Source organism: Pristiophorus japonicus, chromosome 4 (genome assembly GCF_044704955.1).
Source record: "Pristiophorus japonicus isolate sPriJap1 chromosome 4, sPriJap1.hap1, whole genome shotgun sequence".
Taxonomy (NCBI): domain Eukaryota; kingdom Metazoa; phylum Chordata; class Chondrichthyes; family Pristiophoridae; genus Pristiophorus; species Pristiophorus japonicus.
This window is the reverse complement of record NC_091980.1, coordinates 314,199,039-314,219,423: the sequence shown is the minus strand read 5'-3', so window position 1 is coordinate 314,219,423 and position 20,385 is coordinate 314,199,039. Positions and strand designations below refer to the sequence as shown.

At 47.2% G+C, this 20,385-nt stretch overlaps 1 protein-coding gene across 1 annotated transcript in view; it reads right to left on the bottom strand.

Moving 5' to 3' along the window:
• Positions 1-20,385, bottom strand: part of tgfb3 (transforming growth factor, beta 3) — a 114,332-nt gene that overhangs the window by 71,873 nt on the left and 22,074 nt on the right. Inside the window, exon 2 of the mRNA XM_070879706.1 lies at positions 14,256-14,416. Within this exon, the coding sequence (XP_070735807.1) occupies positions 14,256-14,416 (161 nt within the window). The remainder of the gene's footprint in view (positions 1-14,255; positions 14,417-20,385) is intronic.

The window sequence follows — 20,385 nt, the reverse complement described above, 5'->3', positions numbered from 1 at the left end:
CCAGGATGGCAGGACTGACAAATGAGGAGAGACTGGATCGACTGGGCCTGTATTCACTGGAGTTGAGAAGGATGAGAGGGGATCTCATAGAAACATATAAAATTCTGACGGGATTGGACAGGTTAGATGCAGGAAGAATGTTCCCGATGTTGGGGAAGTCCAGAACCAGGGGACACAGCCTAAGGATAAGGGATAAGCCATTTAGGACTGAGATGAGGAGAAACTTCTTCACTCAGAGAGTTGTTAACCTGTGGAATTCTACTGCAGAGAGTTGTTGATGCCAGTTCATTGGATATATTCAAGAGGGAGTTGGATGTGGCCCTTACGGCTAAAGGGATCAAGGGGTATGGAGAGAAAGCAGGAAAGGGGTACTGAGGGAATGATCAGCCATGATCTTATTGAATGGCGGTGCAGGCTCGAAGGGTCGAATGGCCCACTCCTGCACCTATTTTCTATGTTTCTATGTTTTCTATGAATCGGGCAGAATGGGGTGGCAGGGGGAGGGGGGGGAGGCGTGGTGGTCTAGGGCTTGGTATTGGAATTATCACAGTTTTGAACTTACGTCAATGACTTGGGTTCTGAAACTCCATGAAATATGGTTGCATTTGCAGATGACACCAAACGATATATGTGAGCGGGCTGAAAATTGGGAGATGAAAATTAAGTCAGACAGTATATTGGAAGGAAGGATGGAAGCAACGTTTATGGTGTGTGGACAGACCAGCTGGTGTGGAGCCCATCATGACAGGCTCCACCTGTTCGGGGCATAGGGTGCCCACCCCGAGCTGCCCTGAGGAGGTGGGCGTGGGCTTCATATCGAACCGCTGTTCAGGGGTGTGATAGAAATAAATGTTGTGGGACAGGAGTCACATCTAGGTTGGGTTCTCTTCCCTGACAAAAAAAAGTCGGCATTTGACAACAATCGGACTCTTCAGGGTCAGGTTTACCGTGACTGTCAGAGTGTCTCTCTACATACAAACTCTCAAACTGCCCGTGGTGGGAACTGAACTCTAAATTACTGGTCCAGTGACATAATCCCAACCCACTAGTAAATCTTTGTGATCGCATGGGCACAGTAGCAGAGTGGGTAAGTTACGGGACTAAGTTAGTTAGTAATCCAGAGACCTGGACTAATGATTCTAGCCAGTGGAGAGATTTCCCCGATTCCCATTGGCTTCAGTATTACTAGGGCTCCTTGATGCCACAATGATAGTAGAGCCCAGCACGTGAGTGCAAAAGACAAGGCTGAAGCGTTTGCCACCATCTTCAGCCAGAAGTGCCGAGTGGATGATCCATATCGGCCTCCTCCTAAGGTCCCCACCATCACAGAATCCAGTCTTCAGCCAATTCGATTCACTCCACATGATATCAAGAAACGGCTGAGCGACTGGATACAGCAAAAGCTATGGGCCCTGACAATATCCCGGCTGTTGTGCTGAAGACTTGTGCTCCAGAACTAGCCGTGCCTCTAGCCAAGCTGTTCCAGTACAGCTACAACACTGGCATCTACCCGACAATGTGGAAAACTGCCCAGGTATGGCCTGTCCACAAAAAGCAGGACAAATCCAATCCGGCCAATTACCGCCCCATCAGTCTACTCTCAATCATCAGCAAAGTGATGGAAGGTGTAGTCGACAGTGCTATCAAGCGGCACTTACTCACCAATAACCTGCTCACCGATGCTCAGTTTGGGGTCCGCCAGGATCACTCGGCTCCAGACCTCATTACAGCCTTGGTCCAAACATGGACAAAAGAGCTGAATTCCAGAGTGAGGTGTGAGTGACTGCCCGTGACATCACGGCAGCGTTTGACCGAGTGTGGCATCAAGGAGGCCGAGGGGTCAGCGGTACTCCATGGGCAGCACGCTCGCGGTGGGATGGGTGAGGAGAGAGCAGCTGTTGCAGATTATTTGATTACTGCAAGAAGTTGGAGGGAGTTTGTAAAATGGTGGTGGGTTTTTGGGTTAATTTTTTTCATGGTTTTGGCCTTTTTGGGGTTGGGAGTAATATATTGACATGGACAGAAGATTGGCTAACTAACAGAAAACAGCGAGTGGGGATCAATGGGTCATTTTCCGGTTGGCAAACAGTAACTAGTGGGGTGGTGCAGGGATCAGTGCTGGGCCCGCAACTATTTACAATCTCGTTGTGCGAGGCCCCTTGGGGAAGAGTGGCCATAATATGGTGGAATTCTACATTAGGATGGAGAATGAAACAGTTAATTCAGAGACCATGTTCCAGAAGGGTAAAGAAGGGTAACTTTGAAGGTATGAGGCGTGAATTGGCTAGGATAGATTGGCGAATGATACTTAAGGGGTTGACTGTGGATGGGCAATGGCAGACATTTCGAGACCGCATGGATGAACTACAACAATTGTACATCTCTGTCTCGTGAAAAAATAAAAAAGGGAAGGTGGCTCAACCGTGGCTATCAAGGGAAATCAGGGATAGTATTAAAGCCAAGGAAGTGGCATACAAATTGGCCAGAACCTGGGGACTTGGAGAAATTTCGAACTCAGCAGAGGAGGACAAAGGGTTTGATTAGGGCAGGGAAAATAGAGTACGAGAGGAAGCTTGCAGGGAACATTAAAATGGAGTGCGAAAGCTTCTATTGATATGTAAAGAGAAAAAGGTTAGTAAAGACAAACGTAGGTCCCCTGCGTCAGAATCAGAGGAAGTCATAACGGGGAACAAAGAAATGGCAGACCAATTGAACAAGTACTTTGGTTCAGTATTCACTAAGGAGGACACAAACAACCTTCCGGATATAAAAGGGGTCAGAGGGTCGAGTAAGGAGGAGGAACTGAGGGAAATCCTTATTAGTCAGGAAATTGTGTTGGGGAAATTGATGGGATTGAAGGCCGATAAATCCCCAGGGCCTGATGGTCTGCATCCCAGAGTACTTAAGGAGATGGCCTTGGAAATAGCGGATGCCTTGACAGTCATTTTCCAACATTCCATTGACTCTGGATCAATTCCTATGGAATGGAGGGTAGCCAATGTAACCCCACTTTTTAAAAAAGGAGGGAGAGAGAAAACAGGGAATTATAGACCGGTCAGCCTGACATCGGTAGTGGGTAAAATGATGGAATCAATTATTAAGGATGTCATAACAGCGCATTTGGAAAGAGGTGACATGATAGGTCCAAGTCAGCATGGATTTGTGAAAGGGAAATCATGCTTGACAAATCTTCTGGAATTTTTTGAAGATGTTTCCAGTAGAGTGGACAAGGGAGAACCAGTTGATGTGGTGTATTTGGACTTTCAGAAGGCTTTCGACAAGGTCCCACACAAGAGATTAATGTGCAAAGTTAAAGCACATGCGATTGGGGGTAGTGTGCTGATGTGGATTGAGAACTGGTTGGCAGACAGGAAGCAAAGAGTAGGAGTAAATGGGTACTTTTCAGAATGGCAGGCAGTGACTAGTCGGGTACATTAATGATTTAGATGAGGGGATTAAATGTAGTATCTCCAAATTTGCGGATGACACTAAGTTGGGTGGCAGTGTGAGCTGCGAGGAGGATGCTATGAGGCTGCAGAGCGACTTGGATAGGTTAGGTGAGTGGGCAAATGCATGGCAGATGAAGTATAATGTGGATAAATGTGAGGTTATCCACTTTGGTGGTAAAAACAGAGAGACAGACTATTATTTGAATGGCGACAGATTAGGAAAAGGGGAGGTGCAACGAGACCTGGGTGTCATGGTACATCAGTCATTGAAGGTTGGCATGCAGGTACAGCAGGCGGTTAAGAAAGCAAATGGCATGTTGGCCTTCATAGCGAGGGGATTTGAGTACAGGGGCAGGGAGGTGTTACTACAGTTGTACAGGGTCTTGGTGAGGCCACACCTGGAGTATTGTGTTCAGTTTTGGTCTCCTAACCGGAGGAAGGACATTCTTGCTATTGAGGGAGTGCAGCGAAGGTTCACCAGACTGATTCCCGGGATGGCGGGACTGACATATCAAGAAAGACTGGATCAACTGGGCTTGTATTCACTGGAGTTCAGAAGAATGAGAGGGGATCTCATAGAAACGTTTAAAATTCTGACGGGTTTAGACAGGTTATAAGAACATAAGAATTAGGAACAGGAGTAGGCTATCTAGCCCCTCGAGCCTGCTCCGCCATTCAACAAGATCATGGCTGATCTGGCTGTGGACTCAGCTCCACTTACCCGCCCACTCCCCGTAACCCTTAATTCCCTTATTGGTTAAAAATCTATCTATCTGTGACTTGAATACATTCAATGAGCTAGCCTCAACTGCTTCCTTGGGCAGAGAATTCCACAGATTCACAACCCTCTGGGAGAAGAAATTCCTTCTCAACTCGGTTTTAAATTGGCTCCCCCGTATTTTGAGGCTGTGCACCCTAGTTCTAGTCTCCCCGATGCAGGAAGAATGTTCCCAATGTTGGGGAAGTCTAGAACCAGGGATCACAGTCTAAGGATAAGGGGTAAGCCATTTAGGACCGAGATGAGGAGAAACTTCTTCACCCAGAGAGTGGTGAACCTGTGGAATTCTCTACCACAGAAAGTTGTTGAGGCCAATTCACTAAATATATTCAAAAAGGAGTTAGATGAAGTCCTTACTACTCGGGGGATCAAGGGGTATGGCGAGAAAGCAGGAATGGGGTACTGAAGTTTCATGTTCAGCCATGAACTCATTGAATGGTGGTGCAGGCTCGGAGGGCCGAATGGCCTACTTCTGCACCTATTTTCTATGTCTCTATGTGGCGATTACAAGGCCACCATCAATCGGGTGTCACTCCAAGACCAGTACCCGCTTACGAGAGCGGAGGACCTCTTTGCGACGCTATCCGGTGGCAAACTTTTTTCAAAATTGGACCTGACCTCAGCTTACATGACCCAGGAGCTGGCGAGTGAGTCGAAGAAGCTGACCACCATCACGACACACAAGGAATTGTTTGAGTACAACAGATGTCGGTTCGGGATTCGCTCAGCCGTCGCAATCTTTCAACGAAATATGGAAAGCCTCCTCAAGGATGGTGGTTTTTCAAGACAACATCCTCATCACGGGTTACGATACTGAAGAACACCTCCACAACCTGGAGGAGGTGCTACGCAGACTGGACCGGGTAGGGCTGTGACTGAAAAAGGCGAAGTGCATCTTCCAAGCTCCAGTGGTAGAATTCCTGAGGATGAGGGTAGCAGCAGACGGGATCAGCCCTACTGCGTCCAAAACAGAAGCGATCCAGAGAGCACCCAGACCCCGTAACACGACGGAGCTGCGTTCATTCCTGGGGCTCCTGAACTATTTTGGTAACTTTCTTCCCAAATTGAGCACGCTGTTAGAGCCGCTACACGTGCTCCTACGCAAAGGTCGCGAATGGGTCTGGGGGGACAGCCAGGAAAGGGCTTTTGATAGAGCACGCAATTTGTTCTGCTCCAACAATCTGTTAACGCTATATGACCCATGTAAGAAACTTGTGTTAACGTGCGATGCGTCGTCCTATGGTGTCGGGTGTGTGTTGCAGCATGTCAATGCCAAGGGTCAGTTACAGCCGGTAGCTTATGCTTCCAGAAGTCTGTCCCAGGCAGAAAGGGGCTACGGGATGGTAGAAAAGAAAGCGATTGCATGTGTATATGCAGTAAAAAAAATGCACCAGTACCTGTTTGGCAGGAAATTTGAGCTGGAGACAGATCACAAACCCCTAACGTCCCTTTTGGCCGACAACAAGGCCATAAATGCAAACGCATCGGCCCGCATACAGAGGTGGGCACTCACGTTAGCCGCCTATGACTATACAATTCGGCACAGACCGGGCACTGAAAACTGTGCTGATGCACTCAGCAGGCTCCCACTAGCCACCACTGAGGGGGCTACCGAGCATGCTGCTGAGATGGTCATGGCTGTTGAAGCTTTCGAAAGCGAAGACTCGCCCGTGACAGCCCGTCAGATCAAAGTCTGGACAAATAGAGAACCGCTACTGCCTTTAGTCAAGAATTGTGTCCTCAATGGGGACTGGGCAGCCACGTATGGGGCATGCCCTGAGGAATTTAAACCATTTCACAGGCGCAAGGATGAACTCTCGATTCAGGCCGATTGCCTACTGTGGGGAAACCGAGTAGTCATGCCCCAGATGGGCAGAAAGATGTTCATCCAAGCACTCCACAATGAGCACCCGGGCATTGTCACGATGAAGGCAATTGCCAGGTCACACGTTTGGTGGCCAGGGATAGACACAGATCTGGAACTTTGTGTTTGCAGGTGCAACACGTGTGCCCAGCTGGGCAATGCGCCCAGGGAAGCCCCCCTTAGCCCCGGTCCTGGCCCGCCAAGCCTTGGTCACGCATCCATGTGGACTACGCAAGTCCTTTCATGGGAAAAATGTTTTTGGTTGTAGTAGACGCCTACTCCAAATGGATCGAGTGTGACATTTTAAATTCAAGCACATCCTCTGCCACGGTAGAAAGTCTACGGGCAATGTTCGCCGCCCATGGTCTACCGGACGTCTTGGTCAGCAACAACGGCCCGTGCTTTACAAGCACTGAATTCCAGGACTTCATGGCAGGAAATGGTGTCAACCATGTCAGAACGGCACCGTTCAAGCCGGCCTCAAACGGCCAGGCAGAACGAGCAGTGCAGATAATCAAACAGGGGATGCTCAGAATCCAAGGGGGTTCCCTACAAACCCGCTTATCACGCCTCCTGTTGGCCAATAGATCCCGACCACACTCGCTCACAGGGGTCCTACCCGTGGAGCTGCTAATAAAAAGGATGCTCAAAGCAGGTTGTCCCTTATACACCCGACCATGAAAGAAATTGTCGAGAGCAGGCGCCAGTCACAATGTGACTACCATGACAGGAATGCGAGGGCGCGATGTATTGATGTCAATGACCCTGTTTTTGTCCTCAACTACGCTGCAGGGCCTAAATGGCTCGCAGGCACTGTGGTTGCCAAAGAGGGGAATAGGATTCTGGTAGTTAAACTTACCAATGGACAAATCTGCTGCAAACACATGGATCAAACAAAAAGGAGGTTCAGCAACCCCATAGAAGAAGCAGAGGAAGAACACGACATAGAGTTTACTCCACCACAGGTGACCGAACACCGGGACCAAGTGGAGGAGAGCCCAGTCACTGTGGGCAGTCCAGACAGGCCTGAGGCACCACAAACAGCAGACACTCAGGCCAGCGCCCAACAACCGGAGCCCCAACTCAGGCGCTCTACAAGGGAGCGTAAACCACCAGAGAGACTCAACCTGTGATCCCAATAAGACCTTTGGGGGGGGAGGTGATGTCATGTATTCAACTGTCATTGTAATCCATGTATAAACTGACCTAAGTTGTACACCGTGAGAACACTGACCACTAGATGGTGAACTTGTGGGAGACACTCCTAACCTGGACCTTCAGGTATAAAAGGGGAAGCTCCACCCACCTTCATCACTTCAGTGCTGGAATAAAGGTTACTGGTCACAGAGTGACCTTCTCTCAAGCATGGGCCTCGTGTGCATTTATATTGTATAGTAAGGACATATCAGTTACAATAGAATGATCACAATGTAAATTTTAAAGTGGGTAGCACTCTTGCCTGAGTCAGAAGGTTGTGGGTTCGAGTCCCACTCCAGGGACTTGAGCACAAAAATCCAGGCTGATACTCCAGTGTAGTACTGAGGGAGCGCTGCACTGTCAGAGGGACCGTCTTTCGAATGAGACGTTAAACCGAAGCCCCGTCTGCTCTCTCAGGTGGACTTAAAAGATTCCATTGCACTATTTTGAAGAAGAGCAGGGGAGTTCTCCCCGGTATCCTGGGGCCAATACTTATCCCTCAATCAACATAACAAAAACAGATTATCCAGTCATTATCACATTGCTGTTTGTAGGAGCTTGCTGTGCACAAATTGGCTGCCGCGTTTCCCACATTACAACAGTGACTACACTCCAAAAGTACGTCATCGGCTGTAAAGTGCTTTGAGACATCCTGAGGTGAAAGGTGCTATATAAATACAAGTCTTTCTTTCCTTCTTCGTAAAACTGAAGTCAGTGGGAATCAGGGGGAAAACTCTCCACTGGCTGGAGTCATACCCAGCACAAAGGAAGATGGTTGTGGTTGTTGGAGGTCAATCATCCCAGCCCCAGGACATCGCTGCAGGAGTTCCTCAGGACAGTGTCCTAGGCCCAACCATCTTCAGTTGCTTCATCAATGACCTTCCCTCCATCATAAGGTCAGAAGTGGGGATGTTCACTGATGACTGCACAGTGTTCAGTTCCATTCACAACTCCTCAGATAATGGAGCAGTCCGTGCCCGCATGCAGCAAGACCTGGACAACATTCAGGCTTGGGCTGATAAGTGGCAAGTAACATTCGCGCCACACAAGTGCCAGGCAATGACCATCTCCAACAAGTGAGAGACTAATCACCGCTCCTTGACATTCAACGGCATTACCATCACCGAATCTCCCACAGTCAACATTAGACCGTGGGCTCAGTCTCAAAAACATGCCTTTCTGTAGTCCCCTCTGTACTTCGTATTCACACCAATATTAGTTTAGGGACCACTTAACACAAAAATCAATGTTGTTCTCATCTTCAAAAAGTGAGCATTTTGTAGAAATTTTCATTAGAAAATAGACAGAAATCTCGTCAAAATCCAGAGTGATGGCGTAATTGCGAGTTAAATGACCCATCACAACTGCTGTATTTGTCAGTACCACGAAATCAGCCAATCACGATCTCTGAACTAGAGCGATTAGAGTCAGTAACTACATGCATGTCGTTGCAGGAGCCAAAGGCAACAGCATTTATTTTTCGGACTCCAGCTGGATAACATTTTTCACACGTGTTCCATCAGTGGAAATTTACTCGAACTAGAAGCTAAAATGCAGAGAATGCCATCGAAAGTTTAGATCTGGAGCTGGTTATTGCACCAGAAAGACTCGCAACAATCCCACATTCGACTGGCTATCAGCAGTGCTACATGCGTTTCACTGATAAATCCAATACCGACAGAGCCAAGAAGACGACTGGGAAAATCAGAACTATAAATGTGAGTGCACGTGATTTTACAGTATTTCCTATAAAACTGTGTCAGCCTACAAATGTTTATATCCAACTTTCCTTCCTTAGTTCAATGGTTATGCCATTTGACACGTTCCATTTCGTGGCTTACTTCACCCCATATACTTATTTCTGTGTAGACTGACTGACTGTAAACTTCTCACTCTGATCATAACACGCACAAACACAGCAAAAAACTGTCATCGTCAGTGGTGCTGATTAGAATATCCATTTTATCATTCCTTTGCAGCCATTGCAGAACCAGCACAGAAAGGAGTGAAGCCGCCATCAAGGTTCGACTGATTTGCTTAAAGACAACAGACCTCAAGGTTATACCTCCCATCTTCTTCCAGTGCACTGCCTCCTCTGCAAGAAGGACAAGAATATTGTGGAGAGACACAGCTGAAAGAGACGAAGAGAGGCTGGTACAATGTGAGGCTAAAATTGCAGGCAAGCTGCTCCTTTGCAGCAGAAACCCGCAAAGATCCTGTTGCATATCCGTGGACAAGATTTTGTTGCCCTTGAACATGGTACTGTTATATATGCAGACTATAGATATACTCTCTGTGTAGTCACTGTATTGTTGCATAAGATGCAGAATTGTTTACCTGATGTACTATCAATAAGGTTTACACTGTGTATAATACTATGCTGGCACCACTAGAGGGTGCAACTGGTGGAGACCGGGGTTTCCTGCCCTGGTAGCAGGGGCTGCATAAAAGGGCAGCCCCTGCTACCAGGGCAGGAAACCCCGGTCTCCACCATGCAGCTGCCTCACTCTGGCGTTACGAATAAAGGACCAAGGTCACTACAGTTTGAGTACAACACATTGCCTCGTGTAGTCATACATAGGTACATCACAGACATAACATGGTATCATCTTAGCAGCTACCAGAGCTACACCAGATTTCTGACCAGCAAGGAGCAGGAAGACCCTCCAGAGGCAAACTCCACCAGACAGGAGATAGGCACTTCTGTGATACAGTGACGGAGGGCAGGATTGTAAAGAACCACAGAGTTCTTCGAATGTCAAAGCTGAACAGTTTGTTTAAGAAATGCACTTTTGAGTAAGAGGGCATCGGTGTTTCTTCTTGTAAAATGTATAAACGTAGAATGTAGAAATCTTATCCTTTCCTGAAATTTGTTAGATCATCACACAGTTATCTTGTTTTTGTAGAAGATCTTGCAACAGAAGAATTTGCTGAGGAGGCAGTCTGGGATTGGCTTTCTGAAGCAACACAAGTGAGATTGACACAGACATGGATACCAGCATGGGTGCTGGAGCCACAGTTCCCATCAAAGGATTGGATTTAAGGCCTGATTGCAGGCCCTTGCACCGTGCTGCTCTGTTGCGGAAGCATTTAATGAAGGAGAATTCTGATGTCGTTCCTCCGCTGAGATAGCCAGCAACTGCCAAGGAATTAACTCTGGATACGGCAAAGAACTTGGTAGCAGACGAGCCTTTTAATTCCCTGGCATGGACAACGGGAATCACAAGTGAGCTTCCGGTAGACGACTCACAGTTCGCAGTCGGTGACGTCAACAGCCGCAAGATTATTTCTGTTAGTCAAGACAGCATGAATCTACGATTGAAAGGGAGGAGGCTCATGTCTAAACACTAGGCTTTGGCCATGTCTGTCAGACATATAATTACATAAGAACATCAGAAATAGGAGCAGGAGTCGGCCATACGGCCCCTCGAGCCTGCTCCGCCATTCAATAAGATCATGGCTGATCTGATCATGGACTCAGCTCCACTTCCCTGTGAACTCCCCATAACCCCTTATCCCATCGTTTAAGAAACTGTCTATCTCTGTCTTAAATTTATTCAGTGTCCCGGCTTCCACAGCTCTCTGAGGCAGCGAATTCCACAGATTTACAACCCTCTGATAGAAGAAATTCCTCCTCATCTCTGTTTTAAATGGGCGGCCCCTTATTCTAAGGTCATGCCCTCTAGTTCTAGTCTCCCCCATCAGTGGAAACATCCTCTCTGCATCCACCTTGTCAAGCCCCCTCAATATGACTGGCTCAGCACAGTTGAGCGGCCTGCTGAATGGTTTCGGGCACTGCTCTTCAAATTGTCAAGTACGAGAACATGACACAGCACTGGCCGAGCTGCAGCAGTAACTCCCACCCAATGTCAAGCCCCACGTACACACAGCACAGGTTTGGGACAACGACGATTTCGGAGAGGAGACATTGAACTAGAATTTCCCCAAAGCCCGCCAGCGCTCGATCACCACCCAAAACCCGCTGAGACGGGGAAGATTATCGTCGGCAAAAACTTCCCGAAAAAAAAAAATCCACCCAGCAAAAATCTTTGGGCCTTTGCCTCCCCAATCTGGGCGGGAAAGTGCCACTTCGGCTAGATTGGGCGGTGCCGAAAGAAAATAAACGAAAAATTGAAAAAATCTATAAAAAATTTACCCCCAGGCTGTGGGTTGGGCCTAACACCAAAAAAAGAAAAATAATTTTTTAAAAAGCCGAACTAAAAAATTCCCAAAACATTCCAAGGCACTTTTAAATTAAATCACCCCAACAGATTTTGAAAATAAATACTAAGAAACCAATCAGGGACCATTTTATTGCAGACCGAGTTACCCAGCGCCCGGCTCCGCTGATCCTCGAGGCGGTTCTGTTAATTTTGTTTTACACTTACCTACGGGTCCCGCACTCAGCCAGAAATCGCGTCAGGTGCACACCGGCGGGCCGCTCCCCAGCGGGACTTCAGGTAGGGAATTTTTTTGCCGACCCGATTCTCGCCCAAAGCGGCCAATACCGCCGAGAAACCGTGCGGTGAGACACGGGAAATTCTAGCCCAGAGTCAGGAAAAGGCACATTTCACAGTACAATTGGCGCACCAATTCAGCAACACCGAAACAACCAGAACGACCGTCCTTGAAGAAAACGGAAACAGGATTTCCCCGCGAATATTGCCTTGTATGGCGCAGGTCAAAGGGACGGCCCACGGCCTTTCGGTGAGGGAGTACTGTAATGTATGTACATAAGGTCTGCCCACCACCAGGGGGCACTACCGGCAGAGGTCCTAGGGTCATAGGTACACTGGTACTGGGCCCGGTGTATATCCTGAACTTCACCTTTGTATCTTCACTTCTGGAAGCCATTAAAGACTGAGTAGGTTGCACCTGGTCACTGGCTCACAGTACGGAGTTCACTGTATCATTTCATACACCACAAGTACGACCGGAGCTTGAAATTCACAGGCCTATCCAAGAGGATGCACGCAGCTTGGAGAGTGCGGACTTCCTCAGCAAGACCATGGGTGGAAAGTTGAAGATGATGTACTTGTCACAGGCTGGATGACACTTTGTCCAGCACCAGCCAGTGAAATGGAGCTTGCACATTGTTCATGCAAAAAGACCCAGCGTGCACAAGGAAGGTGCTCTTGTCTTCTCCACAAGTGACCTTGCACTGACATCTGCTTGTGTGTAGGTTGTGAGAATGTTGCATCTTTGCCCGAGACTTCTAGGGCTGAGGAAACAGATACCTTGGATTCTGATGATGTTTCATAGATTATGCATTCCTTTTCAGCCTCCAACTTTTTTCCAGATCTATTTTGTTTTTTCAGTACTTCTATCTTTAACAAAAAATTACTTTTATTATTATAATTATTAAAATGATATGGTTGACAAATGAATGCGGGTGTCCAACTGAGGTGTCAATAAGTGTATGAAATAAATGGTTGCTATGGTAGATCTCTTTCTGAGCAATGGATATGAAAACAAAACTTAGATTTATGTATAACTAAATGCATCCAGACCTCAGATGTCCTCAGTGATACTTCTTTTTACTAATTCTTACATTATCCATGCTTAAAATTTACAGCAGCACTGGTATGTCACTGTTGCTAGGGAAAAGAAAATCCATAGCAACCATTTTTATGTTTTTCTTTGTTTTTGGCCATTTGTCGGTAACACTCAATTTTCAGACTTGGGGACATTTGTTTTTGTTTCAGATACATATGTTTAACATGTTTAGCTTGGTTCTAGGTACTTCCCACACGGAGAGTACGGAACTAAAATTCTAGGCAAGAAAACAGGCTTTGGCCCACCATCAACATCCTGGGGGTCATCATTGACCAGAAACTTAACTGGACCAGCCACATAAATACTGTGGCTACAAGAGCAGGTCAGAGGCTGGGTATTCTGCGGTGAGTGTCTCACCTCCTGACTCCCCAAAGCCTTTCCACCATCTACAAGACACAAGTCAGGAGTGTGATGGAATACTCCCCACTTGCCTGGATGGGTGCAGCTCCAACAACACTCAAGAAGCTCGACACCATCCAGGACAAAGCAGCCGCTTGATCGGCCCCCCATCCACCACCTTCAACACTCACTCCCTCCACCACCGGCGCCCCCTGGCTGCAGTGTGCACCATCTACAAGATGCACTGCAGCAACTCGCCAAGGCTTCTTCAGCAGCACCTCCCAAACCCGCGACCTCTACCACCTAGAAGGACAAGGGCAGCAGGCACATGGGAACACCACCACCTCCATGTTCCCCTCCCAGTCACACACCATCCTGACTTGGAAATATATCGGCCGTTCCTTCATCGTCGCTGGGTCACAATCCTGGAACTCCCTCCCTAACAGCACTGTGGGAGCACCTTCACCACACGGACTGCAGCGGTTCAAGAAGGCGGCTCACCACCACCTTCTCAAGGGGCAGTTAGGGATGGGCAATAAATAATTGGCACATCCAATAACAAAGTGCATGTCTATACCACCCAGTATGGTACTGAGCCCAACAGATCAGGAAGAGCCCAGAACTGATCTACACACACAGGGTTGTGGGAGTGCCAAATGCTTTGTCACAGGTAGTGGTTGAGGCAAAGACCATTGCATCATTTAAGGGACAATGGGGTAAATACTTGAAGCAGAGAAAGATGTGGGACGATGGGGAAAAAGTAGGGTAGTGGCATCATTCTAGGAAAGTGTTCAGGAGGACACGATGGGCAGAATGACCTCCTTCTGTGCTGTAAACCCTTATGGTTCTATTTCATCAGGGTGAGGAGTTGGGATGTTATAATGGCCTTAATGTCCCTGGATGAGTGAGGATGGAGATAATGAGCCAGGGTTACTGCTCATGATCAGGATCCCAATAACCCCTGCTCGACAGTGTAGATTAGGAGAGAAGGGGGCTGAGTTGTGAGGTTCTCCATGGTTGAAATATGAGATGCCTTGACCCAAGGAGTGAATGTGGCCATCGCTATCCCTACCTGATACACTTCAATCCGCTGCTCGTTACGTTTGGCACTCGTGTTTGGAACTCGGAGAGCGCGGAATTCCGCCCGGAATAGGTTGGAAACGTTCTTCTCCATGGAGGATATGTTGAATCGGAAAACCTTCGATGTGATCCCACGGCACGAACTGACGTCATCTGGAAAGCAAATTAACTCCATTGTTCCTCCTCAGACCGTCCAACTGGGCTCATACCCAGAGATTATACACAGCACGAAAATACCAGCACTGAGTTACAGGCTGGGGTCTAATCGAGGGGTACGGGGGGTTTATATATAGAATAACAGATACCCGGGAGTGAGTTACAGGCTGGGGTCTAATCGAGGGGTACGGGGGGTTTATATATAGAATAACAGATACCCGGGAGTGAGTTACAGGCTGGGGTCTAATCGAGGGGTACGGGGGGTTTATATATAGAATAACAGATACCCGGGAGTGAGTTACAGGCTGGGGTCTAATCGAGGGGTACGGGGGGTTTATATATAGAATAACAGATACCCGGGAGTGAGTTACAGGCTGGGGTCTAATCGAGGGGTACGGGGGGTTTATATATAGAATAACAGATACCCGGGAGTGAGTTACAGGCTGGGATCTAATCGAGGGGTACGGGGGGTTTATATATAGAATAACAGATACCCGGGAGTGAGTTACAGGCTGGGGTCTAATCGAGGGGTTCGGGGGGTTTATAAATAGAATAACAGATACCCAGGAGTGAGTTACAGGCTGGAATCTAATCGAGGGGTTCGGGGGGTTTATATATAGAATAACAGATACCCGGGAGTGAGTTACAGGCTGGAATCTAATCGAGGGGTTCGGGGGGTTTATATATAGAATAACAGATACCCGGGAGTGAGTTACAGGCTGGGATCTAATCAAGGGGTTCGGGGGGTTTATATATAGAATAACAGATACCCGTGAGTGAGTTACAGGCTGGGATCTAATCGAGGGGTTCGGGGGGTTTATATATAGAATAACAGATACCTGTGAGTGAGTTACAGGCTGGGGTCTAATCGAGGGGTTCGGGGGGTTTATATATAGAATAACAGATACCCGGGAGTGAGTTACAGGCTGGGATCTAATCGAGGGGTTCGGGGGGTTTATATATAGAATAACAGGTACCCGGGAGTGAGTTACAGGCTGGGGTCTAATCGAGGGGTTCAGGGTGTTTATAAATAGAATAACAGATACGCGGGAGTGAGTTACAGGCTGGAATCTAATCAAGGAGTTCAGAGGGTATATATATATAACATAACAGATACTGGAAGTGAGTTACAGGCTGGGATCTAATCGAGGGGTTCGGGGTGATTATATATAGAGTAACAGATACACGGAAGTGAGTTACAGGCTGGGATCTAATCGATGGGTCCTGTGAGTTTAATATATAGAATAACACATACCCTGAAGTGAGTTACAGGCTGGAATCTAATCGAGGGGTTCGGGGGGTTTATAAATAGAATAACAGATACCCGGGAGTGAGTTACAGGCTGGGATCTAATCGAGGGCTTCGGGGGGTTTATATATAGAACAACAGATACCCGGGAGTGAGTTACAGGCTGGAATCTAATCGAGGGGGTTGTATACATGAGTGTTATTATATAATATATACACAGGAGTGTTATATAGAGGAACACACAGTATGCTATTATATAATATATACAGGAGTGTTATACCCAGTAACACACAGTGTGTTATTATATAATATATACAGGAGTGTTATACCCAGTAACACACAGTGTGTTATTATATAATATATACAGGAGAGTTATACCCAGTAGCACAGTGTGTTATTATATAATATATACAGGAGTGTTATACCCAATAACACACAATGTGTTATTATATAATATATACAGGAGTGTTATACCCAGTAACACACGGTGTGTTATTATGTAATATATACAGGAGTGTTATACCCAGTAACACACAGTGTGTTATTATATAATATATACAGGAGTGTTATACCCAATAACACACAATGTGTTATTATATAATATATACAGGAGTGTTATACCCAGTAACACACGGTGTGTTATTATGTAATATATACAGGAGTGTTATACCCAGTAACACACAGTGTGTTATTATATAATATATACAGGAGTGTTATACCCAGTAACACACAGTGTGTTATTATATAATATATACAGGAGTGTTATACCCAGTAACACACGGTGTGTTATTATATAATATATACAGAGTGTTATACCCAGTAACACACTGTGCTTTTATATAATATATACAGGAGTGTTATACCCAGTAACACAGTGTGTTATTATATAATATATACAGAGTGTTATACCCAGTAACACACAGTGTGTTATTATATAATATATACAGGAGTGTTATACCCAGTAACACACCGTGTGTTATTATATAATATATACAGAGTGTTATACCCAGTAACACACTGTGCTTTTATATAATATATACAGGAGTGTTATACCCAGTAACACAGTGTGTTATTATATAATATATACAGAGTGTTATACCCAGTAACACACAGTGTGTTATTATATAATATATACAGGAGTGTTATACCCAGTAACACACCGTGTGTTATTATATTGATTTGTTCCTGGGATGTGGGCGTCGCTGGCAAGGCCGGCATTTATTGCCCATCCCTAATTGCCCCTTGAGAAGGTGGTGGTGAGCCGCCTTCTTGAACCGCTGCAGTCCGTGTGGTGAAGGTGTTCCCACAGTGCTGTTAGGGAGGGAGTTCCAGGATTGTGACCCAGTGACGATGAAGAAAGGGGCAATACATTTCGAAGTCAGGAAGATGTGTGACTGGGAGGGGAACGTGGAGGGGGTAGTGTTCCCCTGAGCCTGCCCTTGTCTCCCTCTAGGTGGTAGAGGTCGCGGGTTTTGGAGGTGCTGCCGAAGAAGCCTTGGCGAGTTGCTGCAGTGCATCTTGTAGATGGTACACACTGCAGCCAGGGGGCGCCGGTGGTGGAGGGAGTGTTTGTTGAAGGTGGTGGTTGGGGTGCCGATCAAGTTTCTGATCAATGGTGGCCACCAGGATGTTGATGGTGGGTTTTCGGTGACGGTAATGCTGTTGAATGTCAAGAGGTGGTTGTTAGACTCTCGCTTGTTAGAGATTTTCTGGCACTTGTGTGGCGCGAATGTTACTTGCCACTTATCAGCCCAAGCCTGAATGTTGTCCAGGTCTTGCTGCATACGGGCACGGACTGCTCCATTATCTGAGGAGTTGTGAATGGAACTGAACACTGTGTAATCATCAGCGAACATCTCCACTTCTGACCTTCTGATGAAGGGAAGGTCATTGATGAAGCAGCTGATGGTTGGGCCTAGGCCACTGCCCTGAGGAACTCCTGCAGCGATGTCCTGGGGCTGGGATTATTAACCTCCAACCACCACAACCATCTTCCTTTGTGCTGGATATGACCCCAGCCAGTGGAGAGGTTCCCCCTGTTTCCCATTGACTTCTTGGTGCCACACTCGGTCAAATGCTGCCTTGATGTCAAGAACAGTCACTCTCACCTCACCTCTGGAATTCAGCTCTGGCTAGGACGTATCTGGGCAGTTTTCCACATTGTTGGATAGATGCCAGTGTTGTAACTGTACTGGAACAGCTTGGCTCGAGACGCAGCTAGTTCTGGAGCACAAGTCTTCAGCACGGGATATTGTTGGGGCCCATAGCCTGTCCTGTATCCAGTGCGCTCAGCTGTTTCTTGATATCACGTGGAGTGAATCGAATTGGCTGAAGACTGGATTCTGTGATGGTGGGGACCTCAAGAGGAGGCCGATATGGATCATCCACTCGGCACTTCTGGCTGAAGATGGTTGCAAACGATTCAGCCTTGTCTTTTGCACTCACGTGTTGGACTCTGCCATCATTGAAGATGGGGATATTCATGGAGCCTCCTCCTCCCGTTAGTTGTTTAAAGGTCCACCACCATTCACCACTGGATGTGGCAGGACTGCAGAGCTTTGATCTGATCCGTATATTGTGGGATCGCATAGCTCTGTTTATCGAACATAAGAACTAGGAGCAGGAGCAGGCCACCTGGCCTCTCGAACCTGCTCTGCCATTTAATATGGTACCTTATCGAATGCCTTCTGGAAATCCAAATACACCACATCCACTGGTTCCCCCTTATCCACCCTGCCCATTATATCCTGAAAGAACTCCAGCAAATTTGTCAAACATGATTTCCCTTTCATAAAACCATGCTGACTCTGATTGATTGAATTATGATTTTCTAAATGTCCTGCTACTGCTTCCTTAATAATGGACTCCAGCATTTTCCCAACGACAGATATTAGGCTAACTGGTCTGTAGTTTCCTGCTTTCTGTCTTTCTGTGGGAGCAGCTTCACCACAAGAACAATAGCGTAATAATAGCAGGGGATTTCAACTACTCTAATGTTAACTGGGATAAAATTATTGTGAAAAGTGTAAAGTGAGCAGAATCCTTAAAATTCATTCAGGAGAACTTTTTTAGCTAGTGCGTGGCAAGCACAACAAGGGAGGGGGCGGTTCTGCACTTAGTTTTGGGGAATGAAGCTGGGCAGGTAGAAGGGGTATCAGTGGGAGAGCATTTAGGTGCTAGTGATCATAATTCAGTCAGATTTAGGGTAATTATGGAAAAGGACAAAGATAGACCAGGAATAAAAGTTCTCAATTGGGGAAAAGCCAATTTTACTAAGTTGAGAGGCGATTTGGCCACAGTGGACTGGAAACAGCTACTTGAAGGTAAATCAGTGTCGGAACAGTGGGAGGCATTCAAGGAGGAGATCCTGAGGGTTCAGAGCAAGTATGTTCCCTTAAAGAAAAAGGGTGGGACTAACAAATCTAGAGCCCCCGGATGTCAAAGGACGTACAGGGTAGGATAAAGATTAAAAGGGAAGTTTATGACAGGGTTCAATACTGCAGTAACCCACGAGCAGTATGGAAAGTGCAGGGGGGCAATTAAAAAGGAAATTAGGAAAGCAAAGAGAAGGCATGAAAAAATATTGGCAAGTAAAATCAAGGAAAACCTAAAGATGTTTTATAAATATATTAAGAGCAAGAGGATAACTAGAGAAAGTCATCAATCATCATCATACGCGATCCCTCGAAATCGAGGAAGACTTGCTTCCACTCTAAAAGTGAGTTCTCGGGTGACTGAACAGTCCAATATAGGAATTACAGTCTCGGTCACAAGTGGGATAGTTGTTGAGGGAAAGGGTGGGTGGGACTGGTTTGTCGCACGCTCCTTCCGCTGCCTGCGCTTGATTTCTGCACGCTCTCGGTGATCAGCGCCCTCTCGGATGCTCTTCCTCCACTTAGGGCGGTCATGGGCCAGGGACTCCCAGGTGTCGGTGGGGATGTTACACTTCATCAGGGAGGCTTTGAGGGTGTCCTTGAAGCGTTTCCTCTAACCACCTGGGGCTCACTTGCCGTATAGGAGTTCCGAGTAGAGCACTTGCTTAGGGAGTCTCGTGTCGGGCATGCGGACAATGTGACCCGCCCAACGGAGCTGATCGAGTGTGGTCAATACTTCGATGCTGGGGATGTTGGCCTGAGCGAGAACACTGCTGTTGGTGCATCTGTCCTTCCAAGGGATTTGCAGGATCTTGTGGAGTCAGTGCTGGTGGTATTTCTCCAGCGATTTGAGGTAACTGCTGTATATAGTCCACGTCTCTGAGCCATACAGGAGGGCTGTGGCAACTACAGAGGAATCTCCCTGCTGTCGGCCACTGGGAAATTAATCACAAGAATCCTCCTCAACCGTCTTCTCTCTGTGGCTGAAGAACTCCTCCCAGAGTCGCAATGCGGATTCCGCCCATTACGGGGTACAACGGACATGATCTTCACCGCGCGACAACGACAAGAGAAATGCAGGGAGCAGCACCAACCCTTTTACATGGCCTTCTTTGACCTCACAAAGGCCTTTGACACTGTCAACCGTGAGGGATTATAGAGCATCCTCCTCCATTTCGGCTGCCCCCAAAAGTTTGGCACCATCCTCCGCCTGCTCCACGATGACATGCAGGCCGTGATCCTGATCAATGGGTCCATCACAGACCCAATCCACGCCCGGACCAGGGTCAAGCCGGGCTGTGTCATCCACCAACGCTCTTCTCGATCTTCCTTGCTGCAATGTTC